The sequence below is a fragment of the Molossus molossus genome, unplaced genomic scaffold (assembly GCF_014108415.1).
Source record: "Molossus molossus isolate mMolMol1 unplaced genomic scaffold, mMolMol1.p scaffold_m16_p_5, whole genome shotgun sequence".
Taxonomy (NCBI): domain Eukaryota; kingdom Metazoa; phylum Chordata; class Mammalia; order Chiroptera; family Molossidae; genus Molossus; species Molossus molossus.
The window spans coordinates 15334583-15354403 of NW_023425388.1; the positions used below are offsets into that span (position 1 = coordinate 15334583).

Consider the following 19821-nt stretch of genomic DNA (forward strand, 5'->3'; position numbering starts at 1 on the left):
TAAAATGTTGCATTAATTCAGGTGAAAAGATGATCCATCAGGGCCACCAACACAGAAGTGTGGTTTCTGTGTGATTAGTCTCACCACAGAATTCAAGGATCAAGTCCCACTCGGAATGAGCAATGACATAATCATCTTTGGCTCTGGATTTTTTTAATCACCGGCGGAACTGCCCACTGCCAATCGTGTTAGCCATTGTGATACAATCCTGAGCCCTTAATAATATCAAGAGGTAGCTGGCTGCCCTGGACTGTTCAAAATTGAATCCTACCCCAGCTAACAGAAATCCATCATTTCCCCCCTCTTTTTGTCCCTGAAAAGCACACTGACTTCCTTTGTTCCAAATCAGATCACCAGAGGTGGTGGTTTCTGAATCTCTTGTGTTTAATTGACATAGGAATATGGATTTCCGCTACTTTGTACCAAAAAATAAAAACCTAAGTGCTTTTCACTCTGCCAAAAAAAAAAAGTATATAACATATCTTGAATATTTCATTCTGTCATTTTCTGAAAATGAATAAATACAACAGTAAACCAGGAAAAGAAACCACTGTGGGGCCTAACATTTGAATAGCTATTTGGATGAAATTGCCTGCCAATAGTGTAAGACATAAAAGAGAAAAGGCAGCCCTCTGATTTGCTGCAACCCAAAATGCCCTGGATATTTTGTGAAGTACAGATGTAAGATTGTCCACGGTGACCACTGCCTACTCCACCTTTTCCTTCCATGGCTGAGGTGGGTCCAGTCCTCCCTCCAGCTCCCATGCCTGGGCAATGCCTATTTGAGGGGACAAAAGCAATAATCATTCCACGGGGCGAGTGGTGTTTTAAGTCAGCTTGCAACCCTGTCAGAGTGGAAGACATTACGGGACAGCTGTGCTTCTCTCGCCTGGTTTCTCCATTTACTCGGGAAATGAGCCTTCCACTGAGGAGACAGAGTGAGCCCCCCCGGGTGTGGTACTGTGGAGGCTGGAGGGGTCCGGGCTCACTGCGGGGAGGCTGGTGTTGCAGCCCAGGACTTGGATGTCAACCCTGATGCTTAAGGCCGTGGGATCTTGAAGAGAGATGTTCGCATCTCCTAGTCTGACACCGCTCCCATGAAGATAAGAGTGCTTGTCTCACACAGTTGTCAAGAATCTCAGAGGATGGGGACATCCGAGGTGGTCTTTAAGGAGTTCATACACTTTAGATCATCAGAGACGGGTTCTCAGGTAGCAGAAACAGAGCAAAGGTGTGCAGATGGGGCTGCATGGTCCAGCTGGGGAATAATTCAAGACACCGAGGATGCTCGGGCTGACAAAGAGAGAGCACGTTCGCAGATGGAGGAGGACAGGCGGTTACGATAACGCCGCAAAGGCCCGAGAACAGCGTGGCACCCGGTGGAGCCCAAAGCAGACGGTGCTGAAGGTTATCCCCTCTCAGGATGAACGCATGAGCACCGATAATTATTCCAGAAGATCCTGCCTAAGTATTTTAAGTGTTTAACAGTCAAAAGCATAAGATTTATATAAAAGAAGTGCCCATTTAATTTATTAAAGCAGACACTGGCTAAGTTATTAGCCATTACCTGTGACTCTGTAGGACATGAAAAAGTTGGAAGAAATCTAATGGGGCCTTTTATCTGTATGGGAAAGGTCATTGCAAGCATCACATATTGAATTTTAAAATGGTTTGCGGTGAATTAGACATATATTGTAATTCAAATTAGACTTCAAAAGAACTGATTTGCTTGGGATTTCATCATTTGAAATAATATCTTGCAATAAAACCGACTCCATACGAGGATGTTCATCTCATGCTTTAATGCTGTTCTGTCAAATTGTTTTAATAGATATATTGGAACAGAGTTTTAATTTTTCAGATAACTTTTTTTGTCAGTTTAAAAGAGAATGTGAAGGATGATAGCAAAATACTACAAATCCAATTTAAATTCTGATTTTTTTTTTTTTTTAATCTTTATTGTTGAAAGTATTACAGATGTTCCCCTTTTCCGTGCATTGACCCCCTCCTCCCCACTCCGGTTTTATTGTCTGTACTTTCTACAGCAATAATACTAACCATTGAGATAGTCTGATTAACCTAATATTGTTGATAGCATGTGCTGTTTATGAGTGTTTAATTTTTAAAAATATATAACACAGAAAGCCCTGGTGAGTCTTTGTCAACATAATAGGACATTCACACATCTCGTGGTGCCCTGTTCTAAAAACAATAACTGTACTTGATACAGGGTTCTATTCCAAACTCTTTTTTTCTATAAAAATGCATTTCAATAATGAAATGTATGATTTGGGGGTGTTCACTAGTCTACAAGAACTTCAGATGAGCCCATCGTGTTCCCAAAGCTGAATGTGTTTAGTCACTTGGATAAAGGGGTAACTGATCACATTGTTTGCAAAGACCAGCGGCGGGGGGCTAAGGCGGGATATTTGCTTGGAGACCACCTGGGACATGTTGGGAGGGAGGGATGTTCAGCCCTTGCAAGAGGGGGCTGGACCAGAGCTTCCCATGTGCAAGACCACAACCAGAGGCAAGAGGACTGTTTCTCCGCCACCTAAGAACAGAGATCACGCGGCAGCAGGGGGCCTTTGGGGAAGACAGTCTTGTTCAAGGCAAAACAATGAGCATTGTTCGAGAACGGAGCAAGCTGCCCGTCTGTTAGGCTGCTCTTCCTTACATGTGTTCAGGGAAAGACTAGGGATTCACTGGGCATGTCCTTTGGCTTGAAAGAAATGTACCTGGCAAGCACATCCCCAGAGCACGCTATCGGTTCTCTGGTGATCATGTTTACTGGAGAATCTAACTGTCAGCGGGGGGAGTAACAAATTAGCTCTCCGGGTCTAAGCCATTATCTCTGGGCTCACATCCCGCCTTGGGCACTTGCTTGCTACGAACTGGCACAAGTGGCTTAACTACCATGTGCCTCAGTTTTTCCCTCTGTAAAATGGAGATGATAATGGTGCCGTCTCGTGACTCTCAGCGAGATCCTGCCTCGGTCTCGTTTCAGATGAGCTCCTGCGGAAAGAGCAGAACTATTCGGATGATGTTTTGGCCAACATGATCAGTGAACCGAGAACCAGCTATGGAAATGATGCTCTCATGCCGTCTTTGACTGAAACCAAAACCACCGTGGAGCTCCTTCCCGTGAACGGAGAGTTCAGCCTGGACGACCTCCAGCCCTGGCATCCTTTTGCGGTCGACTCTGTTCCAGCCAATACTGAAAACGAAGGTAAGAGGCCTGGGTGGATGTAGGGCTCTCTAATGTCCTGAAGGGGGCGCTTCTGATATGAATTTTAAAACTATTTTCTCATTGAGAGGTATTTTGTTGCTTCTGGAATGAAAGCACGATCTTCATCTTCCATTTATGTTAATAAGACGGGGGTCTAGGATGCCCACCTTCGAAGGAAACGGACAGGGGATGAAATTGTGGAAATCACAGGTCAGCGTGAAGAAAGTTCAGTGGGGCCCACAGAAAGAGAGGTTTGAAAGGCACCAAAGTTGTTCTCATTTTGGATGTTCAGTGCATTAAGTTTCAGGTTGCATTAAATGTTAAAGGCAAAGAGAGAGAACCACTTATGAAGGGTAATTTTGCTTAGAGGTCCACAGTTTTGTATTTAGACAGTGAAATATCAGGCAGTGTGCACCTGTCGAGACTAAGGTGCACATTGTTCTGTGTGTTTCCTGTGGCCGTGCAGAGAAGTAAGATTTTCTCTGTCTAGAGCTTGGCATGTTGGATAAGGTACTTCCTTTGAGATTTCTTAGCAGAAACTTTTAAATAATATCTATTCAGGAAAGAGCATCTTTGGAGGGTTTTTTTTATTACATATCAAATTTACATGTTCAGAAGTATAAAATTTTGAGCACAGAAACATCTAGATTTTGAGATACTAATGGCATGATTTTCAAGAAGCAACTTTTGATGGTGGTAATGTTTGTGGTAGGGGTGTTTGTAGTGTGGGTAACTCACTGTGCAATCAATTACTCTTCAGACTAACTCCAAATCCAATATTAGCCCATAAGTGTGCTGGAGAATTTTGTGTGTGTTTTTTGGTTTTTGTTTTTTCCTAAAAGAAGTGTTGCAGAAAATCTTCCTATAGATTGTTTTCATAATGTGAGTAATCACCCTAAATTTGTTTTATTAATTTGAAAATGGGTACTTTATAGTAATAATACCAGATACAAACAGCAATGTTATTTTTGACATAAAAATAATTAAGACTTTACTATTTATAAACAAAAAATTACATAGAAGGAAAAAATTTTAAGAACTTCAGTTATCAAAGACCAGGGTAACTTTATTATTAAATTGTAATAGAGTACTGATTGTTTGTTTTTCAGAGGTAGATACGTTTTTGCCGTTTAAAATCCTCATCATGCAGTCTCTAATGAGAGTCTTAAAATACAATGGACTGACACCGTTTAGGGGGAAATCACTATAAGGGATCTATTTATAAGTGTTTCAGCCTGTCAGTGTTCAGCCTCGACCCCTTGATGAAGCGGCGGCGTGGTCAGGTGTCTGTCCTGCACAGATGTGACAGATACGGATGCAGACCACATCAGGGCTGATTCCACGATTCAGGTCCTACGAACAGCAGTGCTGGGAAATAGTAACTCTTGGGACAGCTCTTAAATAAAAGTCTTCCTTCAGTTTACCCAGTGGTGAGCTCCTGGAATATCCAGGTTATAGTCAGAACTGTGAAAAGATGCTTTCTGTTTGTGTATAAAACGGAATTAGATTCTGGACTCACAGAATTATAAACATAAGAAATCCCATAGGGTGCAGGACAATTTTGTGTGTGGCATTGCCCTGTGTCCAGCATCTAAAAGCCAGTGGGTGCCCTCCCTCCTCCAGTTGAGTGACAACCAAACCTCCCCACCCCCAACCCCCACTTCTGAATGTTGTGGGTCAGAGTTTAAATCCCAGCTTTGCTATGTGTTGTAGGCAAGTAAACCTTGCCTCTCTGGCTATTCCCTAGTCTGTAAAAAAAAATAAGGGAGGGGGGTTCATAATAACTCCTAACTAAAGTTAGGGGTGAGCATTAAATGAGATGGCAGGGAAAGTTCTTAGCAGAGTGCCTGCAATATACTACATATTTAGTGGTAGCATTTTTTTCCCCCCAAATAGAACCAGGATCTTATTAGAGCGGTTTCACCAGTTTGTCTCAAGTAGAATCACGCTATGGCCCAAACAGTATATCCTCAAAATTAATGAATATAACAAGCTATATACAGGGTGGGGCAAAAGTGGGGTTACAGTTGTTCACATGGAAAATAATAAAATAATTCATAAATAATAACACAAGAATAGATCCTGTTTCGCATCCTCACAACTGTAAGCCTACTTTTGCCCCACCCTGAATGATGCAGCGGACCTAAAATCTTACCCTTTCTGTCCCCCTCATCTCCCTTTTCTCTCTCTTTCCAGAGCCCTATTTCTTGTTAATCTTACAGCCACATGCTCACACACAGAGCTATTGAAAATACCTAGAATTCTCAAAGGATTTCCTTTTATTGTGCATGCCAGCTTTATCATCATTGCTTCAAACACTGCCCAAAAATGGGTTGTTTCTCTTAAGAATAATCAGTGATGTCCAGATAGAGGGTCAGACACCCAGCCCTCTTTTCATTTATATTGAAAAAACAAGCATATCACAAACACAGTTTTCCAGTGTGTTAGGCTCTTGGACCAGCTGTGATTTGCCTGAAGGGATTTTTACTGTGTTTTTTTTTCCGATCCACAAAACTTAATGGGCTAAACTGAAGTGAGGCTGTTGTTTATGACAGTGCTTTCTCATGGATCGTGAAATCATCTGGCCCAGAGCATTTGTGTTAATAGCCTTTGACTTTGTTCCCTTTCCTGGTGCCTGAGTGGGCCAGCCAGGAAGATCAGTGTGGACTCCAGGGGCCACCAGCAAGTCTCCGTGGCCACCAGTCAGCTTCTTTGCCTATGATACATCCACAAGCACGAGTCCTCTGAACGAGGCACAGCAGGTCTCATAAGACGCAATATATACAGTTGCAAAGCGAAGTTCCCTCTGCTACATTTTCCTTGGCCATAAAAAAGCAACGAGCAAATCCCCGCCAGTGTGAAATTGAGATTTAATAAAGGCTTTCATTAAACCCGAGAGCCGGTCTTCTTCAGGCCTCTCTTTGTGTAAAACTGGTTTCCTCCGGACTCCTCGTCACCTTGGGCCGGGTGGGGAGGCTGTGCAAGGCAGCTTGCCCTTCAGAGTTGGTCTGGTACAAGCAACACCAGAACTGACAAGCTCAAAAGGCCTGGATTGTCAGTCATTGTGTCTCTCCTCGCGTAGGGAGGACTCTGATTCTAAGCTTCTGACGGCAGAGAAATAACACATTTCTGCTTAAGTTTTATGTTAACTCTTTAAGATGATCTGTTTCTGATTTTTAATTTACTAAACAACCGATGTAAAATGTTTTGAGCACCAGACTGATAATGCCTTCTGGTTGAATGAGTAATAGTCCATTTGAAAAATTTAGACAGTATTTGTGGAAGATTGGGAAATAATGCAGTAGTGTCTTATTGATGTGTATTGTTTGTTTTTTGATGTGTGTTCTTTTAATTTTTCAGCGATGCTGTAATTGTCTTTTTTAAAAATGTATCAGTGTCTGCTCACTGGACACAAGAGTTACTTTCAATATTAATTCATACTGAATCGGCCTCAACTATTAAAGCAGGCTAGGGATTAAGTCACTAAAACTATTATTGTGTTATCTTCCTGAAAAACAGAAAACATTTTATTACTGTTTTCAAATAATACACATACATTGGAAAACACACACACACATTTGTAAGAACAGTCTCCTCACCCAGAAATAAGTGATGATCGTTTTTTGTGGTTATACCTTTCGGACTTCTTTCTGTGCACGCTTGATAGTTTTCAGTATTCCCTGCAGTAATTGTGGATAGCGCTTAATCAGTTAGGAGGTTTCTCCACTCGTCTGCACACTTGAGCCCTGGAGAAACCCTGTTGACGGACAACACTGAGAATCAGAAAGAATGTGGCTTGCCCAGGGTCACAGAGAAAGTTTGCGGTGGTATTACAGTGGACCTGAGACGGGACCAGCGTCTCAGCTGCGTGTAAACCCCAGATTCCGCGGAGCAGTGTGCTCACCCTTAGCCCTGTCTTGCTCTGTTACCATGCTTCCCCAAGGTCTAGCTTTCACTCAAGCACCATTTGGGGCCCTTGTGAGGAAACTCAAGAAGGACAGCAGTTTTTCAGGTAACTCTATTTTACGAGGAGTAATAACGTCCCTTCTTCTGTGCAGTTGCAGATCGGGGTGGGGGAAAGATGAAATACAGAGAAACTACATCGTTCAAGTGCATTTGTGCGTTGCAGACGGAAGTGTGTCTGACTCTGACACACGAGTGAAGGCCTGGAGATTAGTCGTCCTCACCACAGTAGGCGTTCTAGACTATTTCATGAATAGGATAGTTAAAAAGGTGGCTTTGTAGTATTGGAGAGTTTCTGAAACAGTTTGTAAAATTCCAGGGGGTGGGTTCCTCACTACAATTAGAAGTTGCAGATGTTGTTATTTCCATTTTACGTATGAAGTAACAACCTCAGGAGCGACCATTTGCCCCAAATCACATCCATGTTAAAAGCTGGGTTTAGCTGCCTTCGCCGTCCTTCCCCCTGCACCATGCCACCGTCAGCATGAGGAGGGACCAGACCGCATTTCTCTTTGGCGTCACCCAGGTGTCTTAGTCCTCACAGAAACACGATTACCTCCTGCGGTGAAGACTTGGTGTGCTGTCACTTCATCCCCCCTAGTTCCTGCCAACGTGTGACATTCCACACTGATTTGGTTTGTAACCCCTCCGTGCGCACCCAGGCCGTGCCCATCAGTAAGCTGTGCGGTCTTGCCGAAACCGCCGACCCAAACGCCATCACCCAGCGCACCTCGCGCCCCAGGGACACCTCTGCTCACTCCGCCCTACCTTCCTGCCTTTCTGTTTCCCAGGCCTTCCCCGGGGCTGTCCCCTCTCTCGGCTTCATGCGCCCCTTGTCCGTTCATTAATCCTAAAAGCTTTGTTTCTCTCCCTTGCCCGTCTTCTTCGAAGGCCAGTGTGTAAGTGCAAGTTGACAGTTCTGCGGATCAGACGCCCTTTGGAAACAGCAGCCAGGGGTGCACAGGTGTGGGCGCGCTGTTGTGCCACCTGCCCCGTTTCCTTTGGGCCGGACCCAGAACAGTCTCGCAGGAAAAACGGCGAAAGTCCACAAATACGAAAAGAAATACCTGCATTTCACACCTATCAGCTGTATGTCATCTCGTCAGTGGAAACCAGCTTTTCTAAAGAGAGAGACAGACAGACAGACTGACTTTGTGGTTAATCTCTTTTACCCCCAAACTGAGAACAGATTTGATTCACTAAATGGCAGATGATGTGGGGAGGCCTTGCTCTCCCGATAAATTCATATTGGCATTTCCCCTGGAGATTTAACAGAGTCCTTTGTAGTTAATTAACTGTAAAATAAGATAAGAATGGACAGCGGTAAAAGGAGGTATCTTTAAGATTTTCCGCTGGGCTGGGTATAATATACTTTATTTCCAATCAAAAACCAAGAAACTGTCTGTAAACTCCCTAAGGGGGAAATGCAGCCCCCACCCAGCTCCTCTTCGATGTTGCTGGCATCCTGGTGAGCACTTCTGGGAGAAAACCCAGGGGGGCGGGGGGCCTGGCAGGGGGGAGCCTTTGGAAGGGGCCCCTCAGCTCAGGGTTAACTCGCTGTGGTTCTTTTCCAGCCGCTCCTTTTGTTATAACTTGTGTATTGCACATGCTCTTTCCTGCTCTGTGTTCAGGAGCCCCGACTTACCTCTCGATTTGTCTCGTTTGCTTTCCGTGTATCTTGCTTCCTGCGCCCAGTCGAGCCTGTTGACGCCCGCCCTGCTGCCGACCGAGGACTGACCACCCGACCAGGTACAGCCCGGGTCCCTTCTGCTCTCGGCCTCTCTGGCTTGAGCTTGAGCGGCCGTCCCTCTCTTCCCGGCAGCCTCTCTGAAATGCACATATTGAGAAATGGGAGTTGAAACGACTTGGAAACCAAACTTTTTGAAATTCCCCTTTGCTTTTCCTCACGCTTCATTTCTTACATTTTTTTTTCTTTCTGAGCTTTCCTTTTCAAACAACAAAAGAGAGCCCTTCCAACTTTTTTTTTTTAAATCTGTTTTAAGTGGAGAGGATGCTGTGGAGTCTGTCTGTCCTCAGCAATGGAAACCCGCGCAGGTGGCAGGTTCTGGTGGCGACTCAGTCGCTGTGATGAGCAGCTCATCCTTTCTCATTGGGATCTGGATGGGCCTTTCCCAACGGGGCTGGGCTCAGACCTCAAGCAGTTCCGCAAGGAGATGTGACTTTCCAAAAATATCACAAGGGGAATCTCTCCGTAGCACAGAAATATTCACATTTCCTCTTCCGTAGGTTGCACCTACTTATTCTCAGTGAGTGGCTAAAATGGCACAACAGATGTACGTGCATCATTTTACATACAAGCCATTTATTTCTCATACTGCCTGGAATTCCCATTAACACCACAATGGACACTTCTTTTTTTTTTTTACAGTTTCCCAAGCATTCGGAAGAAATGTTGCTTCCCTCTTTGTCCTGCATTTAGTCCATGTCTCAAACTTGGTTTTAAGAGTCATGTCACACACAACAGGACTCCATGCATGCCTGATATTGACTCCACGCACCACCTCACCCCACTGGCCATAGGCAGTGTTGTCAGCGATTCAGAAAGAGGAGAGACGTTAGTGAACGGACACACCTGTATGTCCTGGGGAGATTTTACTCCTAACAATGCACACCTTGGCATATTTATTTTGTTCTTTGGCCTCATAATGTCCCTCTGCAATAATCACAGAACAGGAAATCAACCTGGCATGAAGATTTAACACACAGAGGTCCCAGGTCCAGATGGAGTTAGCCATGGGGCCAGGAGCACACCTTGCCCCCTCACAGGCTCAGGCCCCGTCTGTCGCCCCAGTCAGTGGGGACTCAGTCGGACTGGTGGTGTCTTCATGCCTCTGCGCTATGATGAACAGGGCAGCAGGGACAGTGAAATGACACATCTAGACAGCCGATCTCGTTGAATTTATGGATCTCTGTCTGCAGGGCTTCTTCAAGGAACTTGCATGAGAGTAAGTGAGACACAACTTCGGCTCGCTCAGTGTCTTCCTTATTGCCAGTGTCACATGAGTGAATGTCACGGAGTCAGCCGTTGACACTCCCATCCTGTTCAGCCCACTGGTGGGGCCCAAGGCAGAGGATCAGTCTCATTCCAACTGCATTGAAGACCAGCCCAGGCTGGTCATTTGCCTTAAGCCTTTTGTTTATGGTGCTGCCTACTGTTTTGTTGTTTTTTTTTAATCCTCACCCAAGGACATTTTTCCATCTTTTGTTCAGACAGAGCGGGAGGGAGAGAGAGAGAGAGAAACATCAACGTGAAAGGGACACATCGAGTGGCTGCCACCCGCACAACCCAACCAGGGCCGGGGACAAACTGCAACCGAGGTACGAGCCCCTAGCGGGAACCGAACCCGGGTCTCTCTGAACTGCAGGCTGATACTCCAACTGCTGAACCAAACCAGCCAGGGCTCCTACTTAATTTTTAAAGGAGGAGATGCTTTTCATCGATAAGCATTAAAATGTGAATTAAATTGTATTTAGGTCTTGGATTGGACACACTTGGCCATTATGTTCTTACTGAAATATCCAGGAAGGGGAGATAGCACCAAAGTCAATTTTTTATTTTATTTTGTTTTGTTTTTTTAATCTGACATGAATAAGACGTTTCCATATATTGTTGAACAAAAACATTCTGTTTTAAGGGAAGAGCTACAGAATAGTTAAGGGTAACATAAGGGGGAAAGAAGGTCTATCTAAAGTCTTTGTTGTCACAATAGCAATACTTCATTTTGATATTTCGCGAAGATCAACACACTGTAAATGCTATCAGGATCAACAGGAGTTAAATGAGTTCCTTGCTCAGAGTTTGACATGGAATTGAAGTGGTACACAAATTGTGTGTTCAGAAAGATGAGATGGAGATGGGGAGACAGAGAGTACATAATGTGTGAACCAGGGTGTCTGTGACGAGAGCCGATGGGTTACTAACAAAGGGTGTGTTACCCAGGCATGGGCTAGAGATGAGCTTCCAGAAAGGTTTTGAACCATTTGGGGCACATCCATTGGCACAGAAGAGGGGGATAATTCCGTGCAGATGAGGGCATGGCCTAGGTCAAACTTGCTTTCTTACCCAACGTTAGGCTTGGGTCCCCCAGTAGAAGGTCAGGGGTAGGAAAGAAAGCTCAGAGAGGAGGTGAGGACGGTTCGAGTTAAGGCATGCTTATGAGCAGCTGTATTTGCTGGATGTGCCTACAGACACACATGTGCTATGTCTTTATACTTGTAGTGATTCTGTTGACTCTTTGGACCACCTCCTCCCTAGCTTTGCAGCCTTCGTTTTGGTTCTTCCATCATCACACTGTAGACGACGACATGCTTGAATCTGCGGTGCCAAATGATATCTTTAGACTTTCCAATCTTGGAAACCCTCCCTGGGATTGTCATATCATGGCATGGTTTTTGCATAATCACTGTTGTCACTCTGAAACAAGGAAGGGTTTTTGTATAATCACGACTCAGAAAAATGACTTCTCCTTGACTTTCACATCTGAACTACCCAGGCACTGTAACTTCTAGACTCTCCAGTCAGGGAGGGAACACAGTCATATCGGTGGTGATTTGTCAGCAGAGTGGCCATTACAGCTACTCCCCGTGGCTTATTTCCAGCGAGAAATAGACTCCGAAGGACAGGTTATACCATTTGACCAGAATAAAGAAGAAAAATACATGAGCAGCCTCTTCCCAGGGGTAGAAAGCAACCCTTTCCACTATAATTTATTACCACACTTCTTCAGTCCTAATAAAGGAAACCAGGTCCTTGACCCCAAGCCATCAAGAGGCATTGTGAAGGATGTGCCTCCCTTTTCCCTCATGCACAACAGGCTCCTCACTCACCGGGACTGAGACACTGGAGTCACACCAGGGCTTAAAATGGAATCAGCACAACCCAGAAAATGCATCTGGGGAGCCTATCCACAAAGGTCCCTGCAATTCATTGAAATGCACCCGTGTTTTATTACACACGATATCAAGTTATTATCACTGGTGTTTCCTATGTGCAAACTTATTTTTCTCCTAATGAGATTTGCTTAATGTATAGAAAGTCTTTTCACTAAATGATTCTCAATGCTGCATAAAGATGAACTAGCAAGAGCTCCTTGTGTTGAAACTGTCTTCAACTGTTGAGCTAGTATTATCTGTTGTTTGGACTTGATACATGAATTTGAATTTTTTATGAACCATCAAAGTAGTCTTGGTACCCTTTCAGGAATAGTGTGGACTTTTAAATTTTTTGAGTAGGGAGCATGTTCTTTACTTTTTTTTTTTTTTATGTGATTATTTGGTCTCACAAATCTAAAAGAGAAAAACTATTCAAAAGAGTTCTTTAAAAACCTCAGAAATATATTAATTATTATGATAGGGGGAAAGAACCCATGAGCTATAAAGAAATCACTGTAGTTCTACAAGGATCTCAGATTTCAAAGAGCTTATGGAAAGATAAAAGTACACAACCAGTAAGAAATAAAAGAGTGTTCGTGCCACAGCCCAATAAAAATTGGTGCCAGAAAGGCCAAATGAGGTGCTCATAATTTCAAAGTTAGAAAATAAATAAGAATAGAGAGCCTTGCAGCGCTCACGACAGGGTTAGGGATGGGGTCATTCCGAGAACCAGTTAAAAGTTGAAAGGGAAACTGTACCACTTTGTGCTTCTGTCTTTTATGCTTATATTAAAGAGAATGACCTTCAGATAAAAGGAAATTAAAACCCAAGATAGATCAAGATGAAAAAGAAAAGCACTTGCCCCTTGTATTAGTTATCTATTGCTGTGTAACAAATAACCCCATGACGTAGCAACTTAAAACAGCAAGCATTTAGTTTCTTACAACCACTGTCACGCCCAGGATATTAAGCATGGTTCAGCTGGTCCTTCTGGCTCAGGGTCTCTCACAAGGCTGCACTCGAGACATCTGCCAGAGCCGCAGTCATCTGAGGGCTGAAACATGACTGGGACTGGTAGGTCTGTTTCCAGGATGGCTCACCCACAGGGCTGTTGACAGAAAACCTCTGTACCCCACCAGGTGAACCTTTTTATAGGGCTGCTTGCGTGTCCTCACAACATGGCAGCTGGCTTTCCTGAGGGTGAAATCATAGAACCGTTCTCCATGATCCTTGCAGAATCTGGAGAGCAGGAGAAGAGGTGGAAAAGTGGGAATAAGAAAACCTAGTCTGTCAAGTAGAAAGGAAAGAAGGTAGCATCACAATCTACAAGCCAGGTGTAGATTGATATTGATCTTGAGTCTGTTTCCAGGCAGCTTGTTAAATGGAAACCATGAGCAACTGGACAGGAATGGGTGACACGTTATAACCAGCGTAGGTTCCCAAGGCCTTGTCCAGTTGTCCTCCATTCCTTTCTGTGTAGGCTGTTAGACCAACATGTCAGATGCTGTGACAATGTGCCTTTCTGTTCCAGCTAGCTGTGTGACAGGTTTCACAGCACCTTGTAGACAAGATGGTGAGAGGGACTGAACAAAGAGCAAGAACTTAGGTCCCATGGGAACTGAAGGAACCAGGAACATGTAGCCTGAGTAAGAGGAGAATCAGCAGAAACATGTTGCCTCTCCATGGGCATTTGATCTGTTCAATGCTAATAATGCAGAAGGGAGGACTGGGCTTGCCATGTGCTGAACAAAGAAAGTATAGGAAAGTAAAAAAAATAAATAAATTATAGGAAACTGACTTCAGCTTAATGTAAGAAAGGCCATTCTAACAGGCAAAGCTGAAAACAGAGGCAAACTGATATACTCCCTCTTTGTTTCAAGCAGGAGCTGAGAGTTGGCCTTTGTTTGGGAATACCCTAGAGGACATGATTTTAAAAGCCCTTGTCATCCTAAAATTCTGACTTTTGATATTTAAATACTGCAGTGTAGAAACATATAATTTGTACTTTTATTTTTTTTTGTTTTAAAAAATGACTTTGCATTTTGTTTTTAAGCTTCAAATTACTATTTGCAAAGTGAAATGCATTGTAACAATTAGTAGAAGTATCCTATAGCAATTTATAGAGAAGGAAGAGCTGGTTAGTCCCAAAGAAGCATTTACAAAAATTATGTCCTGCAGCTCTCTATTCAACCAGTCAGCCAGTTACACTCTATCTATGACTACATCACTTAACTAAACAATGATGGGATTTTTACAATACTTCACTACACAGATACATGGACAAAATTTATTTGTAATTGGAACAAAGCCTCAAAGTAGCAGTTTTGTCCTACCAGGTAATTAATGTTCGTTTTTAAAGGCTTTTATTACTTTTTTTCGGAAGGAATGTGAGCACATGCAAAAAAGACATGCAGTAGGCTAAACGTCAAGCCCCTAAAACAAGCCAGTATATTCTAGGAACAAACCTTGCCAACCCCCCAGCTAGCATTTAAATGTATATATATGTATATATATTTAACGTGTTTAGAAAGGCAGTAGAGGCCTTAACATCAAGTTTCTTTAATCTCTTTTTTGTTTAAAATAGGTGGTGGTTAAGGATTTATATATATGGGGTGTCATTTTTCTTGAAGGAAGTCATTTAGTTCATCTAACTTCAGGCCCAGGAAGCGTTTGGGTGGCCTTTGTGTTGTAGCGTATTGTCTACAGAGAAAACGCACGATTTTGATTGTGGTATGATGCTTATGGTGCACTGCAGGTTCAGGACTGACAAACATCAAGACAGAAGAGATCTCGGAAGTGAAGATGGACGCGGAGTTCCGCCACGACTCAGGATACGAAGTTCATCATCAAAAACTGGTACGAAAATCATTTCCCTCCTCCTCCACTGTGTCGCACCAAAGGCGTGTCAACTCTTGTGCATCCTGTACCACCAGTCCAGTTAAGGAAAAGGTGACGAACAATAATAATAAAGCACCTGCTTCTGGGATCATCATGAGAACACAAAGAGAGGCTCTCTATGTCGTAGTTCTTTGTGTCTGGAAGCAGCTAAGCCCACCCAGGCTTACAATAGAATTAATCTCTCCCGTAGCAGCCATTCTAATGAACTCCCGTTCTTTTTTTAGGAAAACAGGTTTATTATAGATTTATTTGAAGGATCAAAATCTCAAGCACGTGCTATCACTACTTGGCATCACAGAATACTTTTTACTCTGGCCGTTCGTTGGCTTAAGCGCACGTTTGTAACGGTCTTATTTTGCTTCTTCGGGGCTCCCTCTCATCCTGCCTTCCCCGGTTTCCCGTTCTGCAGGGGTGGGGTCTGGGGCAGGGGCTCTGCCTCTCTCGGTGCGTGGGTGCAGGCTGTCCCCAGCGGTGCTGTTGGTGACAGACGGCAAGGAAAACAGCAGCTTCCTTTTCAGACTAAAGTTACCCGCACAAATATTAGAATTAGAATTAGAGTAAATCAAAAGGTGGCATTTCCTTTGCAGGCAGCTCTAGTCCTGATGTGAAATCGTCTAAGAAACTTCAGATAAATCCTGCATTGCATCCAAGTTCCTTCCATCTTATCAGTACGCACAGTAAGGAGGTTAAATTAATAAAGGAGACAATTTCATTACACATTCAGCGGTGAACAAGAAATGATAATAAAATTATCATAGCAATAATGATACTTGAGCAGTGTTCGTTCTCTGGCACTTATTTTTGTCTTAGTTTATATGTGTGTGTTTTTCCCTTCTAGGGAAAATCTCTTTTCAATATTGACAAATAAGATATATAAATCCAACTATCAAATCCCAAAAGAAATGCCCTTAATATACTGTTTATGCCTCGACTTTTTGTTCTAAATAATTGGAGCAAATCAAAAACTGACTTGAGATTCACATTTGCATTTTAACACCCATCATTTTTTTTTTGGTAAAAGGACAGTTAGCTTTTTGGAATATGGTTCTCATTGGCAAGTTAATCCAGTATAGTTATGGACTCGGGGGCATTCTTGGTCTGGCTGATGCTGAAGAGGTATAAGGAAGAGCTGGGGAGCTGAGAAGAAGTGGGAGCCACGGGGCAGGGAGCTGAAGATGGATGTGCGGCTTTGCATTTCCTGGTGCCTGTGTCGTAAAAGTTCATCGCTGCAATTACACCGACTCCCATAATGCGACAGTGACTAATGGCGGCAACAGCAATTAGAGAACCGGCTCCCTCTCCTGGACTCGCTGATAAGATAACACACTATAATCAGTGCCATGCATATTACAAAATTATAGCATTTTCTTAAAGACATAGGAAGATGTCCAGACTAGCATTTCTTCCTGATGGCTTCACACTTGTATCATTAGCTAATTAATGATTTGCTTTTTATAAATAATGTTGAGCTAGCAGATGCTCTAGAAAGTGGAATATTTGTGAAAAGCTGCTAATTTCGTTGCAAATAGACCATGAGTAAACCTCACGTAAATTTGCTGTACATTATCCTGCCTGCTCAGATTGCTAGACTTTTGGTTTTGGTTATGAAAATCAGACCTTCTACTGTCCTGAGATTGAATGAAAACAATATTCAGGGAATTATTTTCATTAATTTATAAGACAAATGACCTGGCATGAGATCATCTCCTTGTATAACAAGATGATACAAGTTGCAGTTCACTTTTATAAATACATTTAAGTAGTTAAATTTGGAAAGGAATGACTTGCTTTTATAAACAACAGGGGAAAGTATAGTAGAAAAATTTGTCATACTGAATACATCTCTTCTTTACAATGGTCTCCAAATTCTTCTAATATTTAACCCAAATAAACAGCAACATTTTTAGTTGGGTTTCTGGAGCCAACATTTAAGAAAGCATGAGTTATTGTGACTATTAAAATTATTGCATACTAGTGCTATTTATAATAGCTAAGATCTGGAAACAGCCCGAATGTCCATCAGTAGATGAGTGGATAAAAAAGCTGTGGTACATGTACATAATGGAATACTATGCAGCTGTAAGGAAGAAGATCTCTTATCCTTTGAGATGACATGGAGGAACCTGGAGAGTATTATTCTGAGCAAATAAGTCAGTCAGAGACTCACATTATCGCACTTATTTGTGGAATATAATGAAATCTAGTTTTTTTATCCTCACCTGAGGACATTTTTCCATTTTTTGTTCAGATAGAGTGGGAGGGAGAGAGAGAGAGAGAGAAACATCAATGTGAAAGGGACACATCGAGTGGCCGCCACCCACACAACCCAACCAGGGCCAGGGACAAACTGCAACCGAGGTACGTGCCCTTAGTGGGAACCGAACCTGGGTCTCTCTGGACCACAGACTGACGCTCCAACCACTGAGCCAAACCGACCAGGGAGTGTGGAATATAGTGAACAAAATAAGCTGACAAACAAAATAGATCCAGAGACTTGGAAGTAGGGAACAGACTGATGAACCTCAGAGGGAAGGGCTGGGGGTGGGCAGGAAGAGATAAACCAAAGACTTATATGCATAACCAATGGACACAGACAACAGTGCTATGAAGGTTGGAGGGGGCCGCAGGGAGGAGGGTATCAATGGGGGGGGGGAGGACATCTTTAATACTTTCAACAATAAAGAAAAAAAATTCTTGTATACTACTTCCCTTTGAAATAACTGTCTTTTAAACACTGTGCTTCTGAAGGTTAATTAGTGTCCTGCTGAATTATTGTGGCTAAAAGTGAGTAACAAGATGTCTTTTTTCTTGTTTAATTCCTTTGTTTTGGAATGCTTATTCCTGTGTATTGATGTCCCTCTAAGATAGCGATTTTCAGCCTTTTTCATCTCATGGCACATGTAAACTAAAGACTAAAATTCTGTGACACAACAAAAAATATATTTTTTGCCAAACTGACCAAAAAAAAAAAAAAAAAAGTAGGTATAATTTTGATTTATTCACACCAGACAGCTATTGTTGTGTTGGCTGTTATTTTTTAATTTGACAATCTAAGGGAAGAGAGGTCAGTGGCCCTTTCTAGATAGTCAGGTGTTGCATGTTATAAAAATTTGGGGGCACACCGGTTGAAAATTGCTACTCTAAGGAAAGCAGGACATCTGCAGGTTTGAAAAGTACCCAAGGCATAGTTGTCACGCGTCAGGTCTCCCAGTGGTAAACCTGCTGTGACTGGGAAAAGGCTGACCTCCTTTTATAATCATGATTCCTGCCTTTACGGCTTAGATAGATCCAAGCGACTGTCCCACCTCTCGGCGAATGTTCCACCTGGCAAAGGGTTTCAGGTCCCTCCTGGCTTCTGTTTTGCCTCTCTGGGGACACGCAGGGGAAAAGTAGATTTGCTAGACCTGGGGAAGCCACATGTTGTACATCGTTCTACAGACTGCAACTGACATTCTTAGTAAGTTTTTTCCCAAGGGTGCACCAAAACATGGAGTGACCAGCAACTCAAACTTATAGCACGAGATATACTGAATATACTAAAAGTGTTCACATACCTCATCAAAATGGCTTGTGCAGTAACAGTCCGTTCTCTTGATTTGTGTTCAAGGTGTTCTTTGCAGAAGATGTGGGTTCAAACAAAGGAGCTATCATTGGACTCATGGTGGGTGGCGTTGTCATAGCAACAGTGATTGTCATCACCTTGGTGATGCTGAAGAAGAAGCAGTACACGTCCATTCATCATGGTGTGGTGGAGGTAGGTGAGCATGGCTGCATGTTCGCAAGTGAGCACTGAAGACCACAAGGGGGTATTTTTTGCTTGGCATTAGACTAAGGATCATCCAAGTTATCTGTCTTTGAAAAATTCCATATTCCTGCATAGAGCTCTCAAGTTGCAGCTCTTTTCTTGCTTTGTTCTTTTTTTTTTTTTTGCAATTTTCATAAATTTATTTTTGTTGCAGATGTTTCTCCTCCCCCCCTCCCAGACACCCTCCTCCTAATCCCACCTCCCCCACCCCAAAACACATAATTTGGCTTTGGTTTTTATTCATTCTGACATAAATACTATGCTCGGGGCATTGGGGTTGTGCGGTGCTGCATCAGCCTCTAATCATTTGTATCGAAGCATCAAAACCATTCATGGTGATGCTTGGCTTTCACGACACTGATTGCCCTCAAATATTTAAAAGAAAAGGAAAAAAATGGCAGAACTTAAAAATGAAAAAGGAAGTGGAAGGCTGCTTTTTCAAAAAAAAAAAAATCTGAACACATTCATTCCTGGATTTATTGTGTGTTTCTTAAATAGTCTGACCTCTAACTAAAACCAGGTAAGAGTAAACAATAATTTTCAGAAAAGAGTCTTACGTCATACCAGACAGCTGAGCAGAACATAAAGAGTTATTCAACCTGGAGAGTATTATGTTAAGCGAAAGAAGCCAGTCGGAGAAAGACAAGTATCACCTGACTTCACTTGTTTGTGGAATATAATGAACAAAATAAGCTGACGATCAAAACAGATCCAGAGACGTGGAAGTCGGGAACGGACTGACCATCCTCAGAGGGGAGGGGGAGAGGGAGATGGAAAGAGATAAACAGACAACAGTGCTGTGAAGGCAGGAGGGGTCCGCGGGGAGGAGGGTGTCCATGAGGGGAAAAGGGGGTACAGCTATAATACTTTCAACAGTAAATACTAAAACAATAAGACATTCAGCCTGTGACCCTGCACTTCCACCCAGAATACCCTCGTTTCAATCCACCAGTGCAGGCATGCGGGCCTGGAGGGAAGACCCAGTCAGTCACAGTCAGCACACGGCTGTGTCCCTGAGACCCCCCCCCCCGCC

The 19821-nt window shown here is 43.1% G+C and overlaps 1 protein-coding gene across 8 annotated transcripts in view; it reads left to right on the plus strand.

The window, feature by feature from the left end:
* Window positions 1-19821, plus strand: part of LOC118616898 (amyloid beta precursor protein) — a 241811-nt gene that overhangs the window by 212932 nt on the left and 9058 nt on the right. For 5 of the 8 annotated variants that reach the window (XM_036242451.1, XM_036242453.1, XM_036242457.1 and 2 more), the window contains 4 exons: window positions 3008-3229; window positions 8888-8941; window positions 14841-14941; window positions 18591-18737. In XM_036242451.1, coding sequence (XP_036098344.1) covers window positions 3008-3229; window positions 8888-8941; window positions 14841-14941; window positions 18591-18737 — 524 coding nt within the window. The remainder of the gene's footprint in view (window positions 1-3007; window positions 3230-8887; window positions 8942-14840; window positions 14942-18590; window positions 18738-19821) is intronic. The other 3 variants (XM_036242452.1, XM_036242456.1, XM_036242459.1) reach the window with 1 other exon arrangement.